Source organism: Corvus cornix, chromosome 8 (genome assembly GCF_000738735.6).
Source record: "Corvus cornix cornix isolate S_Up_H32 chromosome 8, ASM73873v5, whole genome shotgun sequence".
Taxonomy (NCBI): domain Eukaryota; kingdom Metazoa; phylum Chordata; class Aves; order Passeriformes; family Corvidae; genus Corvus; species Corvus cornix.
The window spans coordinates 14,175,395-14,198,746 of record NC_046338.1 but is presented as its reverse complement, the minus strand read 5'-3'; the positions used below and the strand labels follow the sequence as shown (position 1 = coordinate 14,198,746).

The 23,352-nt window shown below is 36.9% G+C and overlaps 1 protein-coding gene across 5 annotated transcripts in view; it reads right to left on the bottom strand.

The window, feature by feature from the left end:
* Positions 1-4,215: 4,215 nt before the first annotated feature.
* The window catches only part of PRKACB (protein kinase cAMP-activated catalytic subunit beta), a 68,115-nt gene continuing 48,978 nt past the window's right edge, over positions 4,216-23,352 (bottom strand). For all 5 annotated transcript variants that reach the window (XM_039555823.1, XM_039555822.1, XM_010409036.2 and 2 more), the window contains 8 exons: positions 22,769-22,897; positions 19,187-19,285; positions 18,108-18,190; positions 17,464-17,590; positions 15,208-15,303; positions 13,573-13,695; positions 11,359-11,523; positions 4,216-7,678 (listed from right to left, as the gene is read on the bottom strand). In XM_039555823.1, the coding sequence (XP_039411757.1) occupies positions 7,553-7,678; positions 11,359-11,523; positions 13,573-13,695; positions 15,208-15,303; positions 17,464-17,590; positions 18,108-18,190; positions 19,187-19,285; positions 22,769-22,897 (948 nt within the window). In that variant the 3' untranslated portion in view covers positions 4,216-7,552. The remainder of the gene's footprint in view (positions 7,679-11,358; positions 11,524-13,572; positions 13,696-15,207; positions 15,304-17,463; positions 17,591-18,107; positions 18,191-19,186; positions 19,286-22,768; positions 22,898-23,352) is intronic.

The window sequence follows — 23,352 nt, the reverse complement described above, 5'->3', positions numbered from 1 at the left end:
TAGCATTTGTAAAGCGACCACGTCCCAGTAAATACTGGCATCTTCTTTCCATGTTGTTATTTTGGTGTAACTGCCAGAAGTGATGCCAGGTGTGGAAGACCAGAGTCTGGCACTTCATTCTTTGCTCAGCCTTGGAGGATGCTGCTCCTCAGCCCTCTGAAAGCACTGTGGACCTAGGGAAGGGCATTTTCTGCAGCTCTCAGTTACTGGTTCTGTTGGGGGAACTTACTGGGTGCTCTGCTCTTAGGCACTGAACTGTGAGCAGACCAAAAGAAATGACATCCCTATGATTTGTGTGTCAATATGCAAGCTCAGAGGATGCACATGTTGTTTTGGTGGACAGTGGTTGCCAAAACAGACTGCAAGAAAAGAACTGCTGTTACAGGGGGGCAAGTGTTCCAGTCACACATTAGAGACCCTGTTTTTCCCTCTACTCTGTTTTGATATAAACCAAACCTAGATGCATCTGAACATGAGCAGACATGACATTCAACAGTTCTGCATTAAGGTTGTAACAGTTAAACTGATCATTTAAACACTTACTCAGATCTTGAATTGGTTGATGAGGCTCTGATCACGGGTGCTCTCAAGAGCACATTTGCTCTAACTTGTTCTCCAACTGCTCTGGTGATCACATAATTCAGAAAAATATGAACAGTTGTTCTTTTGCCTGTAAACATAATTAGTAGAGATACATCTAAATTTGATTACCATCCAACTCAAAAAAAATTTATATCTGCTTTACTATAAATACTATTTACTTAACTAATCAGATTAGGAGCACTTTTCAATTTTTATTGGTGACAATCTTTGGTTAAAAACAGTGTATTTCTGAACTTTCAATGGCACATAAAACAGAAATGTGATTGTGGGCTATTAGAACAGACACTTCCCTCTAGTTCTAGCTTGAAATGAAAATAGGAACTATCAATCAGGGATTTTTAGTGAAATTTTCATATAGTTCATGCAACAATACATATTATAAAAAAAATGCTTTCATTCAAATTAGTGTCAAAACCTTCTTTTTTGCTCATATATATGATACGAAAACCTGTACAAAAATACTGCAACTATTAACTCTAAAAGGATTTAAAGGCAAAATCTACTAATACACAAAGAACAAATACTCATGGTTAGTATTGCATGTATTACCTGACATATTATGTGACTGGTACAATCTAAATTTTTCATTCCCTACTGCTCTTAAATATTTTCCAAGTCTCTTGTTCTTACTGTTCTCTGCAGCTGCCATTTCTTACACAGGATTCCACACCACATAAATGTGACATCTACCGGCAAATAAATGTAATGAGAGCAGTTGGTTATGGAGAGCTCCTGAAGGTGCAATCATAGAATACTTTAGGTTGGAAGGAACCTTAAGGATCATCTACTTTCATGATTTTAGTTTACAGGATTTTGTAGTAACCCAAAACATTAAAAAAAAGTTCAAGAAAAGTCAGAGTTGAGTTCTATTAGTCAGTAAGTAGTAGCTGAATTAAGACCAGTTTAATAACTTCACACATAATACTAGGTATGCCCCAAAGCATAGGTTTGTGTTGTACAAATCCCAAGTTAAAAAGCATTTGTGCTGATATTTCAGGTTTCCTTGAGGGGCTTAAAAAAAAAAAAAAGTTTATGAGACTTTAGGGAGTTAGTTTCCTCCCAGCATTCACTGCAATGCTTCTCTTGGCAGGCAATGTCTCTTGCAGCAAACTCAGTCCTGCTCTGAAATTCCTTTCCAGAGTCCATGAGCTGTGGGTGCTGTGGCCATGGGAGGTGGCTCTCTGGAGTGGATGTCCTCCTGGAGCCAAGGCCCTGGGTTATGTCCTAAAAACAGAGCAGATTCTTCTATGGAAGTGGAACTACTCTGGACATGAATTAATGTGCTTGCACTAACAAACTGTATCATGACATGCACGTTACATCACATTACGTGTTCTGCCACCATGATCCTGTTTCTGGTACAATGGGATGTTTTTACTAAGGCTGCCTGCTAAGTTCCTCTCTTACGTTTTTCCCACTGGTAAGCAAGCCTGTCAGATGCACATTTCCCAATAAATATGGCCAGAAAAAAAGGGAAATGAAGATAATGTATTAACTGAGGACACACACTGAGGCCTTTTTTTCAGGGGGGCATTTGCAAACAGGTATTTTATAAACACTGGGCATTTATAAAATGATTACATATTGATAGCTTAACCTGAATTACCATGTCTGTGAGATAGGTGAATCATGTTTTACTTATCCAAGGTGTTACCTATCATTAATGGAATCCTGACACTCAGATCCCCAGCCCATGCAAACATCAAGTAGAAGGACGATGGCAAAGATGGGAGAAATTGAAGGAACATTCCAATCAAGCATTCATTTTGTTGAACTGTTACTTAGATAACTACATATACACTCAAAGTAGCAATGTAGATACAAAGTAAAGAGCAATACTTCTGGTATTGTGATATTGCTGTGTAGACCAAAGCATTAATACACCACTAAATTGAAATGAGGTCTTGGATAATTTTTTTTCTTCAATTGAATCAAATTACCTTGGTGGGGGAAGAATTTCAGTTAACCAAGCCTTTCCATCACTCCAATTTTCTCTTTGTTGCCCTAGTCAGCAGTAATTTTTCCTGGAACTTACTGAACACACTCAGAACATACCACACTGCTTGCCAGGCTGCTGAGACCTTGCTCCATTTGTGTCAACACAGGTACAGCTGTGTCCTTTCTCATTGTCCACAGTGCCTTGGAAGCAAAGGCAAAGGAAGAAGTTTCTGATAACGACCTCCCAGCAAAGGAAAACACCTGTCACCGTGGTTGTGTACAGATGGGAACAGATCACTGACCTCCCTCTCAAACTCCAGCAACCTTTCATCCTGAAGAGTTTTTGTGCTGCAACCTTGCCATCAGACATTAGATTGCCACTGTGTGATCCATCAAAATCTACACCTGTAAGCTGAGCATCAGTAAGAAATGTGCAAGTTTGTCACTGGCTCTTCCATTCGTGCTTCACTGACCAGCAGCTCATGTCAATGAACATCACAAGTATGTTGCTTTTAAGCTTCAAAGCAAAGAGACACACATACACAATTCTTAGAAATACGTTTTTGCAAAGACATTTGTACTTCACCCTCTAAGGGAGGGAACAGCACAATGAAGCTGTAAGGGTTCTAAAGGAATTTTTACCTTGAAAACACTGTTGGGAACTGATCCCAATGATTTCATAGAAACCTCAAGCTGTTTTTATCCCACTGAGGGACTACTTTTTGTAGTAGTCAATTACAAGAATAAAATACATTTTCAATATCTGCAAGTTTCCTTCAGGGATCCCTTCTTGTCATATGATACCCCTCCCCAAATCCAAACCACAATAACAACAAAAAAAGGTAAAAATGTGACTAGATCTCCGATTGAATTCATACTTTTATTTGTCATCAAATTCAGAAATTAGAAAGGGAAGATATCTTGAGATCCTGTCCTGCCTCTAGGTACCCATCTTATACTTCAAAAAATTCCAACGCTTCACATAATCCCTATGTAAGATGACAAACATTTACTACCTATAAGGCATTTAAATATCCTTGTGGAGCTCTAACCCTTTTACTGCCCAGCCTGATGTTAGGTGCTCGTATTTTACCTTTTCTGTCAGAGACCTTAAATAATACCTCAAGCCTTCCAATAAAAACATTTTTAAAATGTATGCAAGACCCACACTTGTAAAACTGTGGTGGTCAAACTCTTTTTTTTTTTTTTTTTTTTTTTTTTAAATATCATTAAACACATCCAGATCAGCTATATACACCTAAGTTGGAGAACAGAATTGTTTACCAGTTTCTAATGGAATGGTTCTTCAATTCTGATCTGGGATAAATCCTCCTTATGCAGCAAATCAGAAGAACAGATTTTAATTACACCTTCAAATCTGTGGCTCAGCATGCTGTGTTTGTTTAGGAGCTGTAGTAAAAGCAGAAGACAGTATTTTCACAGGTTTTTTAGCTCAGCTTTAGAAAAAGTACAAAGGTCTTTAAAATGTAATGTAGCAGTAGTACCAGGAAACCAAGAACACAACACTGCAGTCGCAGGCGTACAGCAGCAGAAGCACAGAGGCCACAGCTCAGCTCAGACAGCGGGAAGAGGAGGAGCTGCATTACAGAGCAGGCACCGGAAGCCTCTCTGAACACCACTTGCAGAAAAAGCCTCAAGACAGACAAAGCCAAGACCATGAACAGTCTTTACTTCTATCAGTTTTTCACAGCACAATGAGACACAGCACAAAGTTTGTACAGCGGGATCTGCAGACAGTTTAAAAACAGGCAATTATCTTTAATAAAAAGCATCGAGTCTGAATGAAAATAATATGAAGACAAACAATACTGAAGCTAATGATCACCTTGCTTGCTTTTGATTGTCTGAGAAGTTCAAGACTTCTCACAGTGCCTTTAATGTTCTCCACACCACCTTCTCCAGACACCCTAGTGTAAAGGTTTAGTGTAAAGCTTAATGCGTCCCAACTCATACGTTTCACAACCTTTTCCTCTTGCTCTCAAACCCTGCTCACGTGTGGGGAGGTGCAACAACTGTCATAATACAACATTCTGATTCACAAAGAAGCAGCACAAGTGTTGTACATAATTTAATTTGCACTTCTGTATATAAATGTTTACTATTGCACACTATTGCAGCACTTAAAAACATCTAATTATTTGCAAAAATTAGTAAAATACTTTAAAGGATTTAAAAATAAGGGTTTTAATGCAACTGACAAGATAATAAAAAAAGCAATTTACTTAATGAGATACAATCCTTTATGTTGGAAATGAAAGTTACATACAACTAGAGTACAATTAAAATATACCATATAGTTCAACACTTAATTCCTCAAATGTGTAAAATTAACAAGCTTCTACTGTCATAGATATACAATTTTTCCATATTGTGAAAAGGATTTTTCAAATTAAATACAGGTAACATAATATTCTGTAGTTATATTTCATGACTGTGTTTAAATGAGAGGGTTGTATAATACTCACATTGTCAAATGTACTCACTAATGCCTTGGAAATTGCACACTTCCCCTCCTTTTCCAAAATAGAATCTCATTTCCATACTGAAGTCTATTATGCCATATTGGAAAAGTGTTTTACTTTCTAACAGGATTTTCATAAAATTAAAAAATAGCATAATATCATGGCATTATGATGACTTTTCCACTTACGCTTGTGTAGAATTTAATCTGGATATCAGACAGACATGTCAGAACCAATTTCCTAGACTTCTGTCTTATTGTACACGCAAGATGAATGATTACAGTATTTTACAGAACAGAAAAATCTCTGAACCTTCCTAGAACTATAAATGTAATGATTAAAAATTAAAATCATAACAGAATCAAATTGTGATCTCCAACATTTATTAAAATCTTTTAAAGTTCATAAACGACAACAAAGTTACTGTAGAATTTATCGCATACAGCTAGCATACAGCAGCATGTCCTTGGTCTAAATGAAATACAAAAGATTTTAACATTTTCATACAAAGGATTTCTTTAAATTTATTAATGTGACGATATATCTTTGTTACATAAAATTTGCTACAGCAAAGTATCTTATACTTTTCTTGCATGTATGTAAATATGGGTGGACAAAGACTGCATTCAGTGTCAGCCTCCTAATGACGTTGTGCAAAAATGCTCAACAACCTAAACATACAGAACATTGGGTGGTATGTTTCATACTCTTTTGTAAAATGTCTACAAAGGCTTTTCTTTTAGGAGTGTCGTACAGATTAAAAGGAAGGAATGCCAGCTGTTTATTTGCACTGGCATTCAAAGAAATCCAATGGCTATATATCAATATAGCTCATTTTTTAAAAAAAAGAATCATCCTTGTATGCATGTAAATTTGTCATAAAACATGAGTCTAGTTTAAACTTTTAGATGTGCTGTTTTAAGACAGGTCACTGAGACAGCCAGAACCAAGTGTACAAATAAAACTACTATGAATAAGTTTAAAAGCAACCCCGAAAAAAGTGCTGAGCCGCTGATTATTAACATTGAAATAAATGTGTAAAAGTGCCCAAAGCTAGCACATGGTAGCAATACCTTTTAAGTCAGTTGGTGAGAGTATACAAAACATAATTAAACCCAAATACTTGTATCTGTGTGACCATACATTCTGATTGATTGAAAGAAAGTAGGTTAGAAATGAAGACACAACGCAACTAAAATAAACTCAGCTGTTGCAGTTTTTAAACTTGATCTCTTTTCTTCTTGAATGAAGTGCTGTAATTAAAAAGAAAATGATTGTAGCAGTACTCCATCCTCAGTTTACTAATATAGTATACCAGAATAAAAACTTGGCAATAACCTCTTATTCTTAACAGCTAACAAAAAATAACCGTGTTCATCCAGCGATGCATCTAGAACATTATTTTGCATTTGCTAAACCATTTGTTTTTCATAGCTAATGGCAGAGCGCATTTTGCTTTTTGTGGCATGGTGGTTTTTATTCTAATGGATGCCTTTTTTAATCAAAAAAGGCTTGAAGCAAGGAATACTTTGGGAGCCCAAACATTGGCTACTTTTTAAAAATTAGGAAAAAAAAAAAAAAAGAAAAGGTGAATCAAAATGAATTCTCTACAGTACTGACCAAAACTTCCTTTAAGAGTTTAGGGTTCTTGATCTTAAACAAGCCATTTCATACCTGCCAACTGAAATGCTGGTAAGTTGACTTGGTTTAATATGGTCCAAAATCCAGACCAGATGGAATTACTCCCTCTCATGAGACTGTAAGCTTTCCATGGTACAGTCTGGTTATGGCAATTTGCCTACTGCCTAGGTGGGAAGTACAAAGGAAGGAGGCAGTGACGAAAACTGCAGGGATGTAGAAAACCAAGGCACGGGGTCTAGCTACTGTCCCCTACTTAAGCCATCCAATTGATTCTACTGAATTTTGGTCAGCCTCCAGGAAAAAATGTTTTTAAGTTAATTTAGCAGACATTTATATGGCGATAAATACTACCTTCAAAAATGCTAAAAATGTTGGCTAGGTTTAGTCTGAGCTACTAAAAAATTATTATAAATTGTAGCATCAGACACAAGACAGACATGAATTATTGGCTGGCACAGACTAGAAGCAACATTTATCTTTCACTTCAGTCTAAATCACACTAGCCGCAACACCTTCCATTTCACTCACACAAATAATACATTATTCAAAATAAAATGGAGCATTCTTGGGTAAAAAACTACTTCATTTCAAAGGGGGAAAATGAACAATACACAGAAACAAAGAACGACAGAAACCAAAGTTAAGTAGGAAAGTGGTCTATTATTCTGTGTTACTGCACAAACAGTGCTTGCTTAATTGTGCCTAGTTAGAAGGGTTGGTGCAAACTGCACACATGGAAGATGGCAATAAAGACCTCAGTCAGCTTTGTGGAATGAAGTAACTAGGTAACTGTTTTGACATATGATGGTCTCAGCTCCACCTCATCTGTTAACAGAGTGCAAAGATCCCAATGTGAGCCCTGATGTCATCTTGTCCTCTTACTCCTACTAAAAATCAGCAAATTCTTTTGCACATTTTTCTGTTAGAGACGCACGAATATCTTCTTCTTCATAGTCATCAAAGTTGCTGGTATCTCCAGGACCTCTGCACTTTGGTATGAATGGAGCTTCTACCTGTATTGGTGGGAGACACAAAAAGGCACATGAAATGTTACTGGCCTAATATCAGTAGATTTAGCATTGTAATGATGAGCGCAGCAATACTCCCATTACTTTTCAAATCCTGCCAAGAAATCAGGTATTACAGGTTTAAGCTGTGGCTCATAAAACCAACCTAAGAAGGTACAGGCCTAGATGTGTGAATCTAAATTGAAAAAGACTAATCTCTTGCTGAGAGGCATCATTAAAAATGACTTCCACTTCCAAACAAAGATTAGTTCTCTCCTTGCAGAGGCCATCCTGCTCCTTCCAGCTCATTAGCACAGGACATGGAGAACACTGATTGCCACTACCACTACACAAAAGCCTTAGGGAAGTTTGGAACACTCTCCTTCCTACTTAATAATAATCTTCTATTTCCAAATAAAAACTAACCTAATGCAAGTGTAAAAGAATTTGTTCTGCATATCTTATGAAGTTCCTCCTAGGACCTAACTAGGTGAGAACTGAAAGCCTTCTCCAAACTAGGCCACAATGAGACACAAGCAATGACTTGAAGGAGTCACTCAAAAACAGTACCATAAGGTAAGCAAAATTACAACAAAATTGTGCAGGTGATGCAAATTTAAACCTGGAAACACAAAGTAATCTGAAAAGTATCTCTCTCCCAAACATCCCAAGGAATAAGTATGCCAGAGGTAGAATGGTGGGGCGACAATGAAGCAGGACAGGCACAGCTCCAGCTCCAGCTGAGGCAGAGGATCACACCACATTGTGCAACCAGGTAGATTGCTGATGGTGGGGGGGTGTGTCATGTGTGTAGATCAGTAAATTAAAGAGGTACAGCACAGACTAACACAAATTAAACTCCACTGACTGTGGGCAATAACATTATACACCGCCAAGAAGAAACAGTAACTTGTGCATTCATGAGTGCAATTGCCATGTGTGTATCCTTTTGTTCATGAAACAATATACGCATTTTAGCGGTATAGCCTGAGTGAGCACACAGTCTGTGTACATACCTAGCCTACAAAGCCACACATTGACCATTATCTGAATTCTCTCTGTTTTCTTAAACTGACTTTCAGTCACTCTCTTACAACAAAAATCAGAGCACAGAAAATACCTCATTTACTGCTTGAACTTTAGAACACTTTCAAATGAGACATGTCAGACCTTTCCCTATTATCTTCACTATGGAATCTCCAAAGAGATTGCAGGAGGTAACACTGGTTTATAGTGGAAATACCTGTTTGGCCCTAAGTACAATCATCTTATCAGGCAGTGTGTTAATAAATATGGAAACACACAAAGAAAGGAAGACTTGATTGTATATCATGCAATGGGTGAGCAACTGGCTCACAGGTGGGGCACAAAAGGTTACAGTGAATGGGGTGACATAAGACTGGCGACCTGTCACTAGTGGGGTTCTGCAGTGCTCAATCCTTGGCCCTGTGCTCTTGAGCATCTCCATAAATGATTTGGATGCAGGAATGGAAGGGATACTAAGTAAGTTCATAGACAATAAAAACTGGGAGGAGCTGTTGACTCCGTGGAGGGCAGGGAGGCCCTGCAGAGAGACCCTGACAAACTCGAGAATTGGGCAATCAGCAAGTGTATGAAGTTCAACATTGGAAAGTGCCAAATTCTGCACCTGGGATGAGGCTACGCTGGATGTATGGACAGACTGTGGGACAAGAGGCTGGAGAGCAGTGCTGTGGAACAAACCTGGGGGTCCTGGTCGATGGCAAGCTGGGTCAGCAGTGCCCTGGCAGCCAGCAGGGCCAAGCGTGTCCTGGGGACATCAGGCTCAGCATCGCCAGCCGGGCAAGGGAGGGATTGTCCTGCTCTGCTCTGCACTGGGGCTGCCTCACCTCGTGTCCTCGGGGTGGTTTTGGGTGCCACAAGGTAACAAAGACATGAAACTATTGCAGTGTCCAAAGGAGGGCAAGAAAGGTGGTGAAGGGCCTTGAGGAGAAGCCGTGTGAGGAGCAGCTGAGGGCACTGGGTCTGTTCAGCCTGGAGGAGACTGAGGGGAGACCTCACTGCAGTTCCAGCTTCCTGAGGAGGGGAAAACGGGAGGCAGGTACTGATCTCTGCCCTGTGCTGACAGTGACAGAACCCGAGGGAATGGCCTGAAGAGTCAGGGGAGGTTTAGACCGCACATCAGGAAAAGCTTCTTCACCCAGAGGGTGGCTGGGCACTGGAACAGCTCCCCAGGGCAGTGAGCACAGCCTGACAGGTTCAAGAAGCCTTTGGACAATGCTCTCAGGCACATGGTGTGACTCTTAGGGTATCCTGCGCAGAGCCAGGAGTTGGATTGGATGATTCTTGTGGGTCCCTTCAAACTCAGCGTATTTTGTGATTCTCTATCCGAAATATTAAGTAATTGACTGGTTTACTTATGACTGTAGCATTAAAAAAAAAAAAAAAATCATTCACATGACATTAGCTGCCAAGGAACACTAAGTTTGTTCAGGAGAATACATGTTGTGGTAACAGCCACTGTGAAAAACTAGTATTAACCGAAAGTTTATTGCTGTATTTCTATGACTACTTGAATGATATTACAATCCATGCTGTTGTTTCAGACCCTCAGTATTAGAGTATTTATTCTTTATAATTAGAAGCTTCAAACTTATTTGGCATCAGTTTTCACAACCCTTTAAATCTAGTAATAGCTATTCTGACTGTACTACCTGTTAACATATAAAAATATTTCTTATTTCTGTGAAAGTAATTCACTATAGCAGTACATTAGGAATGCTAAGAATATTTAGCACAGTATTAAAACACCTGCTTTAATATTATGGGACCTGGGTGTTCCCAAACAGCATACTGGCAAATGAAACTCAGGGCATATAAATCTGCCTTGCAAAGAGGCATTAAGAAAGCGAAGAACAGATAATTAGAATTCTACAATAGGGAATATTTTCTTAAAAATATCTATATTTAATGCAAGGAATACAGGATGCGTTAATTGTACCCTGTCTTCTAGTAATTAATACATTAATGAATAATTCAACAACTGTACTGTCAGTTTGTGTAGCCAAACAACCAGTTTCTTTTTATAAACTATTGTTGGTATTTAGGTTTGGCCCTTAAAATACTGCTGTTACAGCAGCAAGTTCATGCCTCTATAGTCAAGACTGTTAGCATTTCAAATTCAAACCAATTTCTTTAAATATTATCATTTATCTCTAGCTTTTTTTTACAGTATCAAGACAAAGCAAGAACAAGGAGGGAGCAGGTTGCTTTAGGAGAAAAAAGAAAGGCTCTAGCTTTGGCTTGAGCTTCTCCACACTGAAGCAGAGTCTGAGTGCTAAGAGCTGGCTGGAAAGGAAAACAAATTCATCTCTGCTGTGGAGGAGTATTTATAGATGCCACTATAGCAGGGTTTAAATAAAAAGTGAGAGAGGCAGGAGATGCCTCATCCTGAGATAATCCAGAAATAGACTAACACACAATATGTGTGTTAAAGAGAACGTGAATGTACACAGAGGTCCAGGATAAAATACCCAAAAGAAACAAACATAACTCAATCAATACATATGCTTAGGAGTTTTAAAAGATTAAACTACTTTCACCCTTTCTCAATTTCAAGTCACAGATCTAGGAAATAAAAAATAAGTACAACAATTAGAAATTTTACTTCAACCTCTTAAAGGTTGAAGGATCAGGAAGGGTCTTACCTTTCTCTGATAAATGGCAATCCAATCTGTAGTTGCAAACCACTTGTGATTCTTTATGTCATTTACACCATTCTTGAGATTTCCATATCGTTTGGTCAAATCTACCTGGAGTAAATTTCTTAGAAGATCCTTTAAGTCTGAACTGAAGTGTGATGGGAACCTCACCTAAAATTATACACCCACAACATTAAAAAACATGATACAGATTTGATTCTTTCCCCTGTGAAGGGAAACAACTTCACACAAAAGGAAAACAGTAGGGCAATAGTTTCTGTCTTTCTTCTAAAACCAAATCAATCAGGAATGCATGAAGAGACAGATGATTATTGTTGCACATGTATTTCTGTTTCACAAAGCCTTTATCAATAGCATTACATTGCCCATCCACCATTTCTTGAACTGGAAGTTTCTAGGAGGCAAAATATTAATTTAATGTAACAGTGATCTAAAAGATAAGTTTAACTTGGTGTCTCACCAACACATCATCTCAAGACATTCTCAGCTATTTTCTAGTTATAAATTTTTATATTATATTATACACACACACACACAGAAGAGACACAGTATATAGCATATACACAGCATATAAAAATATAGATATGCTCTGAAATAACTGTACATTCAGCAATCATATATGAAAAGTCAATCTGGAACTTTATGCTGTTCTGCAATCTGTTTCTGGTAACTAAATGCACCAAACATCAAAAGTCTTACATAACAGCACTATTTGAAGATAGCACACTAGTGACTTGCAATTCATTCAAACCTAGCTAAAGGATATTTGAAGATGATTCGTGGGATGTAATTACAAAGGGTTTTACTAACAAATGATCGACTGACACCATTTGAGATGGCAGAGAGAAGGAAGGGGAAAAGAACAGGCAGAAAGCTGTGTCTGTCATCCTCATAGTCCCAGTGTTTGACACTTCCAATATTCAGCTGATCAGTTATGATGTAAATACAGATCATGGAATTACTTAACATAAAAACATTTCGAGAAATCAAGAAGTCCAATTATCAAGGAACCTGCTTCAGTTTACCTACCAATATGGTTCTATTGTAGATTATGAGAAATTCACAGGTTTTAATGACTATAATATCTAGACCACAAAGAAGTAAGGAAATACTAACTCAAATTTTTAAGCAGAGAACTAAGCAAATGAGGTAGAATAAATGAAAGACCCCAGGTTATAAAGAACTGCTAGCTGAGGATTGAATTAGAGTTTCCAGAGTTGATGTCCAGTGCTGTTTCTGCAGCTGTCCCTCCATGGACTCAGAAAAAAGGTAGATGATCAACAGTACAAATGTCAAGCCAGTTAGATAAAAATACAAAAAATGCCCAACTTTTTTTTTTTAGTTTAGAAGAGAAAGATTTCTTTGAAAATATGTCTTGGTAAATTAATTCCCATATATTCATGGACACAGCTGAAGATTCATAGCATTAAAACCTTTCAAAGAGTAACCACCAGCCACCTTCTTTATTTAAATACGAATCAACCTCAGTGCAGTGCACCACAGGCCTACCGAGGTACTGCCCTTGATTAGAATTACAGAGGCACCTGAGATGCAGCACAGCGTGTGTCCATGTAGGGCCAAGGAAGAGAACAACTGTAACAAATCAAGTGAGCCCAAAAAAACAACACTGGCTGGCAGAAGAAACACCAGAATGATTACATTTTGGTGCTATTCAGCAGCAAATATGAAAAATAAAATGGGAATAATGAAAAATAAAAGGGAAACATTGGAAACACTTTTCAAAAATTTTATATAACAATGAAAGCCAAATGAACATTAGATATATCTAGCTACACAGCTGTGGAAGTAAAGAGACCTACTAGGAATGATGGAAACTCTCCAGGGCTTCTCAAAAATTGCAAAAAAAATTCTAGAAAGTAGCTAGGCAAATTAAGCACACAGCTAAGTAGTTGTTAATAGTCATTGGATCACTTTAATCCAAGCATAAAAGGATATAATACCACAATGTCTGTACTCTTAGTAACTTGCATTTTAAATCTGAAGGCAGGGAACAGATTTTTATAACTCTGATTTTCAAATAACAATGTCTGCACTTATGAAATGTACATTACAACTTCTCCTATGTCCTTCTCAGATTGCTCACTGTCTAGTGGCCAGCAAATTCTGCATCTCCTCCACCAAAACACAGGTTCTACAAAAACAACTACGTTTGTGAAAACACCCAGAGCCTTAACTCACCTTGCCAGACACAATCTTCTCATAAATTTGAATGGGCTGATCTGCAAAGAATGGGGGATATCCAGCTGCCATTTCATAGATTAACACTCCTAATGCCCACCAATCCACTGCCTTGTTGTAACCCTGAATAAAATGAAAACACGCCACTGTTAGTACAGTTTCTAACACAGGTTAAGATTTTCAGTATATATCTGTATATTTATGGAATACAAAGAAAGCAAATACATTATTGTCCATTTAATGCAGAACTTGCAACCTAACTCCAACCAAATTGGCACTCACAGATTCCAACAGCAATACACTTGAAACCTAATACAGCAATGAGACGGAAACAGTGATGGAAGTGAAGCATTTTGCACACATTTCCTGTGATGAGTGTTAGTGATTTCTTTACACTCTTGTGACAAGACTCCCTAAGTAACAGAAATGGGAACAATTTATCTATTTATTTGAAATCGAAACAATCTTGCTACAGAATGATAATTCTTCAAAGCTTAGGGAAATTTCATTATAACACCATATATAACAGCACTTCCTATATTGTACACTGTCACCTTTTTGCTTGATTATCTGCATTTTGGAACATTCAGTTTCATAGGTAGTTAACGAGCTACAAGAGCTTGGAAGTTTAGTTAATTAGCTGTTATAGTCATTTATGATCTGATCTTAAAAGCCTGAACCTTCAATCACTAGTAGGTCCTATTCAGTGTTGTGAAAGACAAAGAAACTACCAAACCCATCCATTTCATATATTTTCTTTGAGATCTTTTACAAAGCTCAGGGCTCAGAGTCAGTCTTTAAGGAAAAACCTATTATGAAGACTTTGTAGTAGATGCATTGGAATTTCTTTTGCTGTTTTAGCCTCACAGAGGAAAAAACTATGCAAATAAGAAACACTTTTTCCCCAAACAGAAGTATTTTTTGTTCATTTTTGACAATCTGCAAAGGGTATTTAATTAAACCGTATGTTAAATGCTTACTTTAACATTATGCACTACGATTGTTTTATAGCATAAGCAGTTCTATATTTTCCATTTGCAAAACATGCAGTGCTACAGTTAAACAGCTATAGGATGAATAATACTTTTCTATGTTGGAACACTTAGTGCAAGTAGTAGACAAACAGATCTACAGTCAGCTTAGATTGCATGTACTTTAGATGTAAAACCAGTGGATTGTTATGTTTGATGTGATGTCAACTGCCTTAAAACTGAAAAACTCTGCAACTAGTTGTGTAATGACTACTGATTCATCCCATATGCAGTTCTTGTTACCTTTGGAGTTCCTCTTCTAGTATGTTAACACTTCAGAATGTAATCACCCAGATCTGTTGTTCTGGTAAGGTTGTTAGTTAAATAACTTAATTACAGATCTTTTATCCCCTCACAAGTTATGTGGCAAGCATATGTAGAAAGTTCTCTACAGTTATGTGAAAATTCTTTACTTGGCATAAGTTTTGACATACTAAAAGAATATTTACAATACAATGACTTAATTTTGTGTAATTTCTAAAGAACTGACTAGTCAAGATTTGATTTTTGGAAGTATCAGCAATTGTTTATCCCCCAGAGCTTAATAATTGGATGAGAAGTTTTAACTACATCAAATGCATGGCTGAGTAACAAGACAAAGTACCTTGCTGAGAATTATTTCAGGTGCCAGGTATTCTGGAGTCCCACATAACGTCCAAGTTCTGCCTTTTACTCTTTTTGCAAAGCCAAAGTCCGTGACCTGTCATCGGGAAAAATAAATTGACTGTAAGTGCATTGCGATAAGAAATTTAAAATTAAGTGCTTTGGAAATATTTTGGAAAGCCGTTTTTTACAGGCGAAAAAATTATTTCTCAAATCACATCTAGTCAGATGTACCTTTATTAGTCAGTCCTCCCAGTACTTCTAATTCAGATAAATAGAAGGTCTCATGATAAAATTAATAAAGAACACAAAATATGTATTATCACCCTGACACCAGCTTCTATTTATAATTTAAAAATCAGTGGGAACTATGGCTTACTAATCTTCCACATGTACTGCAATTACATTATTAATTTTTCTTACACTTTTAACATCAGACTGTTTGTAATGCTGAAAATTTAAAGAACATAAATAAGATATTTATCTTTTCCTTTAGTTAAAAAATAAATGAATCACAAAAAGGGTTCAATATATCCCCCAGTCTTGTAAATGTAGAATTTTATTGCATAAGTGTACAAAGGTCATATGTCAAATTAGTGTGGGAATAAGACAGCATGAAAGAGGTCTTCCAGTAACTTTTGATTCTGAGTATCTTTGAAAGCATCACCAGAGTCAAGTTTGTTTATTTGAGGCCTGGGGGGAAAATGTAGCAATAATTTTACCACAAATGGCAAGTACTTGAACATCATAAATTCTTCATTTCACTTGTCTTGTTTTCTACAGTAAGTTTTCAGAACTCTGTATGCAATATCCGACTCTCTGTGATTTTTCCTTGACCGTATTGTGGAATACATACAGAGCCCAGGTATTACATGTGAAATTCTGGCATCAGTTTCAAGGTACCACATCTATGCTTGTTTGGGGATCTGTTTCTTTTGTTTCCTCCTTCTTGGTTTCAATTTCAACCCATTCCCGGAGAAAACATACTGCACCACAACGAGAATCGCCGCTAATTATACAATAACCCATGCTGATGTTGCTGTACATTAGCGCCACTAATGAAGCCAAACTTCAAACTAGCAAGGCAGCTTTTCTTCATTTTTGGTAGAATCAAGAGCATCAACAGCTGGAACTGAACAGAGTGGGTGACGTGCTGACTAGCTGCAGTCAGCAAAGAATCATTTCTGTGTTTGGGAATGCACATCAGTCTACATACGAAAAATATGCTGCAGACATGGGACAAACAGTAATGGCTTTAAAATACAAAAAAACCCTGAAGCTGAAGCTGCAGCATCAACATATGAACACAAACCTCCCTCTGCCACACCATCACAAAAACATACTGTTGCAGAGAGAGCTGCCAGTTCTGGAGTAAGCCAGTCATAGCTTTACATTAGTGGTGCTGCCCAACCACATTAAAGGAACTTGTATTGATCTCTCCCCACAGTATTATCTTACACTCCATGCAAAATTATTTTACAGTTATAAACGACATATAAGATATGAATCCTTTCTACTTCTCTCAAACATTTTATTATGTATTTTCTTGTTTAGATTCTGCTGTGGCAAAAGGTGACACAATGAGGAAAGAAGAACTTCCACAATTTAAGGACTGCACAGCATTGCAGAATGCTTATTGCTGCACTCTGCCTTCCCATTTCCCATTTAGCTAAAAACGTAAGAGCTAAGAGGAAGATGAGAATGTCCCATGAGAGGCTGTTGTAAAACCAAAGCTGTCATTTGAGCACTGCAGTGCTGATCTGACCTCAACTCAGCTCACACTCCAGATGTGCTGGGAAGACTAGGACTCTCCAAGGGTGGGATTCATCTGCTGGACATTAAGTACTACAGCATCAGGTTTAATATCTAAGCTGGTTTTCTTAAACTACTTATACAGACAATGCAGAGAAACAGACATTTTAGGGCACCTTTCATCTTGTTCTAGGGCAGATGTATAAAATAGGTCAGATGAACAGAGCCATGTAATCACCTACTTCTCACCACAGACCCCAAGGGAAATTTTGACAACTGGCTCAACTGCAGACAGCTCTACTGTGCATACTTAATTTTAGTCAGAGGAAGTACAACCCAAAGGTTTTAACCATTACTAGGCAGTAGGGCATTTGAATGCTCCACACAAATATGCTAACATGGCAAACAGCTTCAGACCATTTATTCAAAATGCATTTTCTCGAATTACCTAAATCTACACTGCAAGACAAAACTTCACTCCCTAAGTATATGAAGAATATCATACCTGGATGTATCCTTGCTGATCAATTAAAAGATTTTCAGGCTTTAGATCTCTGTAGATGAGGTCTAATGAATGGAGGTACTCAAATGTTAGCACTATCTGAGCTGCATAAAACCGTGCATGTGGTTCACTGTGAAGAATTAAAAGAATATTAAGTACCCCAATGCTGTGCTAAGGTACTGAAACAACCACCTAACTGTCAGGGACAGACAAATTAAATACCTTTTAACTGGTTCTTTTACTGTGTAACAAGAAAAAGCAAAAGCAAACATTTTCAGAATTGATACATGCATTCCCTAAATTTAAGTCTTGCAGCTAAAATACACATGCAAATCAAGATGAACGTAACCCACGATGCAGAGCTTTGACTTCAAATTTTACTTTTAGAAACTATCATGAATTTCAGTGACAATATGTATAGGAATTCCAAGATTCCATCATGCACAGATCATAAATGCCTGTATTAACTGAAAAATAATTAGGAGTTCTTCACTGCCTGACTAATTTAAATCCACTGAACAAGAGGTAAATTAAATGCACTTAACCCTTCAGAATTTTTTATTCAATGCTAAAAAATTTTATAAAACCCTCTTCCCAAATCAGCAAATTAAGCCTTTTAAAAGGAATAATGTCATTAATACTCTTACCTGAACCTTCCGATTCTTCTTAGATGTGAAAACATTTCTCCACCAGGAACATACTCCATTACCATGTATAAATTAGAATTGTCCTAAGGAAATCAAGGAAACAAGTAAACACACACAAATACATATCAGGCATACAATAGTCTCTATAACTCCTATGTGGAGTACATTTTATTAATGAATGAAAATGAAAAATTGTAGCCATCCGATGACATTGACAAATATAATGCAACATGGGCATAAGTTATTGAAAAGATGCAAAAAAAGCATCACATATCTCAAGAAATCTATTTTAAAGCAAATTATAAAGATAATTAGTGAGGTCCAGATGCAGAATGGTGTGTAAGAGACCTGAAGGAAGAGAGGGTAAGATGACTACTGCCAGGCAAGACTTTGAACTCTTAAATGTTTATACGTGACAACCTGAGATATTCTTGTCTCCACAGCCCCTGCCCCAAACCTCAAAACTCTAAAGATAACATGTCTGCTTATTTAAAATTATTTTAAAAAAAGACAAAAAAAAAGAAGGAAAAAGAAGGCACATATCACTGTATAAACTAGAAAGCTACTCAATCTCTTTACAGACTGACTAGTACTGTCATGAAATGAGAAGCTAAGCTCAAAGTTCTTTCCTTCATGGTTAAAACTGTCATAAAGACCTGCCTCAAGTATAAATCTCAAGCAAAAAAATCTGCAGAACAATTACAAATTTACCATTCTATATATTGGTACAGAAGACATGCTTTGGTATCTCTCTAAGATAAAATAATGCCTAAAAGCTCCCTTGCTTTACAAAATCCAGTTGCCCTCCAAAAGAAAACTCTGACGAGTTTAATTTAATTTAATTTTTTTTTTTTTTATTTGGAGATATCCTTTCAATCATTACCTGATGAACCGGGGTATATGAAGTGTACACGAGTGCACTCCACTCCTACTCAAGCCCTGGCAACAGTGCCAAATGAAGCATCTTTGAAAACAAAAATACTTGAACTATGGTACTGTAAAAGTTATACATTTTAATATCTCAAGTGCAAGCACGCACTTCCCTGAAACCCAACAACTACTTTGAAAGTAATGACTACCTTAAAAGAATACTCCAGTTTAACAAGGAAAGGAAAGTTCACCGCTTGTAATATTCTCTTCTCGTTCAGTGTGTGTTCTATCTGCTTCAGTTTGACAACCTAGGAGACAAAAAACAATCTTCAGCTTAAGTGTGATATTTTACAGTTGTCGATAAATTTTTTAGTGTTAAACAATTAGTTGAAAGCAAGCTTGTAACTTTACTTATGGATTCCTAGTACAATAAAAGAACCAATAAAGGATTAAAAAGTCTAACAACATTTAAAGAGTGACACTTGTGCAATATGGTTGGCAGACAACTCTACAAATAATGCTTCTTCCTACTTGCTGAGTGTAAGAGTCAGTAAGGAAAACCTCTCTGCATTTTCTAAGAATTGCATGTGTTTGTTATGGACATACTTCCTCAGCACTTCAATAAAATCCATGTGATACTTGGACCCTTGCTAAGAAAGGCAGGAAACTGTGCAGGACACATTTAATTATGAATTTTGTTACCTGTGAACAGGAGTAAACAGGCTTATGTTACACAGCTCACACATTAGTGACAAAACTAATGTGAGAATACAAATTCAAAATCTCCATTTTTATAAACAGGTTACTTCTTGTAATCCATTAAAATGTTAGGCTGCTAACAAGGCAGCAAGTGGCAGATTTCTGATCATTGTTCTTTCTCAGCAATTAATAATTGGTTTCCTTGTGTTAAACCCCAACATTGCATAATGAATTATATCCATTTTACTTAATCCCTACTGCACAATTTATCTCTAACTCATTTTGAGAATGGCATGATTTTCAAGTACAGTTAGGGCTTTTTTTCCTTGCTCCATAGGAAACAAGAAGAAAAAGTACGAGTGATCAAAACAAGTCTGTTTTTATGTTTGGAAATCAAATCTAACTGCTATAAATAAGAGATAATCAACCCTGCCTGAAACTGTATTTATAAATTTAACTTTTAGATGCAAAAGGTAGTACCTGTAAAAAACTTACTACTGCTTTGAAATAAATGTCATACAAAATAAATAATGATTTAAAAACACTAAATCTCTTTTGAATCCCAGATCTTTAGAGTACAAATAAAGTTTTGCTCAAATCGACTCATTTGTGGGAAGTGTCTCCTTCATCCCTAAAACGCTACGGTACTGGAATGACCTCGTCCATCCAAGGAAGAAGCCGAGGCTCTTGTCTGGCATTGCACCTGTACACCTCACAGACAAGACTTCACCCCTGTTCCTGCAGCCCCTCCCAGTGAGGTACTGGAGGGGGATGGCAGCAATACCCCAGGCTGAAGCTACTGTTTAACACTTCAGAATGTCCAGCTGGGGCCCCAGACACAGCTTTGCTCACACTTAAGCCCAGGCTCAGGGCATGGCCAGTGTCACCTTCCCTTATAGAAATGGTGTCTGGCATGTTACAGCCTTCCTAATGCAAGGCAGACAAAGGAATAACATCCCTACACAGAAAACTACTGGCTGCATCAACATCTATGACATTTTTTTTCATGTTCTATGAATCAAGCATGAGACTGGATAACAAAGACATACACGGGATGCTTTCCCCAAGTAAAATGGAAATGAAAAATTATAGGCAGCCTGCCCATCGTCTGATTTCAGATATCTGTATGTTTTCTGTAATAAACAAATAGAAACATGTTCTCACCAAACCATATCCTATTTTTTGAACAATTAATGGAAGCTACTAATATATTTCTAATAGAACACATAAATAAATAATTATGCTAAGTTGAAAAAGCAGGTATTTCATAAAGGAACACATCAAGACTTCTTTTTATAGACAGAACCATCTAATTTACTAACAGAAGACTGATGTTTGGATGCAAACATCTTTATAATCCCATGGAATCATTTACTACAAGTCCACTGCAATTGTTAAAAATGTGACTTTTTGCTTTTCCAGCAAAACACTTTCCAATTTTAAGAGGTAGATTACTACCTTAATTAACTTAAGGGAGTAATTAAGAACTTAATTATCTTTCTTGTTAAAATCCTTGAGTATTTTTATGGCAGCTTTCTGAAGTAAGGTGTTATTTCCTAAATTGCTCCAGTGATGACAACTCAGCCATTCATGAAAAAGGGTTCAAAGAAAAAAACAGCTGAAAATTTGAAATTTGGTGGTGGGCTCTTAGGGCAGCACTGAGATGCTACAGTAGCTCTGCCTGCAGGATGCTACCAGCCATACTGAGGTAATGCTGAGGTACATTTCCACATGGGTGGAAATGGTCTGGGCTGTCTTTATTTGTACTATGGTGGAATGTAATTTTAACTTAATTGGATTTTTTTTTAAATACAAGTTAGAAACCATTATAATAGGAGAATGCTTTAGTTGCAAAAAATTCAGCTTTTCTGAGTAAAAAACCCCATCATGTCGGATTTGACACCAAAAAGGCAAGTTTACTTTAGTTTCTGTTTGTATGACCATTATAAAGCAGTCCTTCATTAAATGAACCATTATTCAAGGTCCAGGACCCCAATCACATGTAAAGAATACTGGAACTGCAACTCAGGCAAAACAGTTTGACTATGTCACTGCCATAGTTCCATTACATAAAATTCCTCAGAAATGTAATAACGCCTAAGTGCAAAAGTCCACATTGAGGCATGGCTGACTTTGATTTTGTTAGTTGCTGATCATTAAGTTCTCTTTGCCAGATTAATATTGTCTTAAAATGACCTTTGTTATACAGCAGCAAAGTTACGTATAGTGTCTTGAAAGTTAGAACAGCTCTTACATTGAGGACTTTTGAATCTACTAATCTAAATAATGCACTATTGAAAAACTTGTCAAAACCATTAAAAACTACTTGTATTGATAAATTCTGTTAAAACACTTCTTTGCATTCTGGAATTCTGTACTATTTAAAATTTAAACTTTATCAAATGGCATTGCTTACTTAATCTAAGAGTAATAAACTGCTAAAAAAAAATCAGGCTGGAGCAGCAATACAGGCTCAGACTACAGCACTGAAGTTTTCAACGCAGAAAATGTCCATTATGCGACAGCTGTTCTGAGACTCCTGTTCTATCTACAAGGTTACTAAAGATGCAACAAGATTATTACATAATTAAACATACAGAAAGTAATACCTCATAGGATCAAGAATGGAAAAGAAATTATTTATGCAGACAATTTTAATTTCAGTTACGGTTCACAAATGAAAATTTTGAGAATTTCTGATCTAAAGAGTCTTCCAGAGTTTTGAGCTACCCTGCAAAAGTTTTTTTGTTTATTTGAACTATAGCACTACAATTTGCTTTTGCCAAAGAATATACAGGCCACCTTACAAAATCTAAGCGAAGAATTTACCCAGTAACATTTTATGAATGCCTTGGACACTAGTTAAAGCCTCTTTAGACTGTTGTTAATGTTACTAGCAATTGTACAAAGTCTATACAATCCCAACAACTGAACCTACTGGCTAAAAAAGAAAATAAAGCATTAAATTATCACTGGTATCCAAGTGTGGTAAGAAAAAGCACAGTATGTGCAACTCAGTTCAGCCACAGCTGTAGCTGTTCATCCGCATCATACTCTTCTGTAGCACAAACCCCACTATAAATTATACCAACCTTCTGTTTGTCCAGTATCTTCATAGCATAATACTGTTCTGTGGATTTATGTTTCACCATCATTACTCTCCCAAATGATCCTGTTCCAAGGGTTTTTTGCCTCTCAAAATCATCTAGGCCAGCAGTATTCTACATGTAGGATATAATCACATTATTTACAAACGAATACACAAAGACAATTTTAACTGTATGAATTCAATTATGAAAAAAGTTGAGTAATATTACATTTATCAAAGAAACTATAGCCAACTATACTGTTATAATGTGATACCTGTCAAATTTTAAAAAGAGATTTTACATTGTACTCATTAAACCAGAAGAAGACTTAACTGAATTATATCAACATTTCCTTAATTTGTCCATGCAGCTGTCCATACATGCTTAGTAAGGAACATCTAGCAGTAAACAGATCATTAATTATAACATGCAGATAAACAACCCCCTCATACTTAATGATCAAGAATATTACAACATGCAAAATCCCCCAAGCTCTAAAGACAGTTCTACATGAGAGTTGACTGGAGACCACATCCCTGAGTACATTTTCTCAGACATTCACTGCCATAGCATCTCAAATGTTGCTT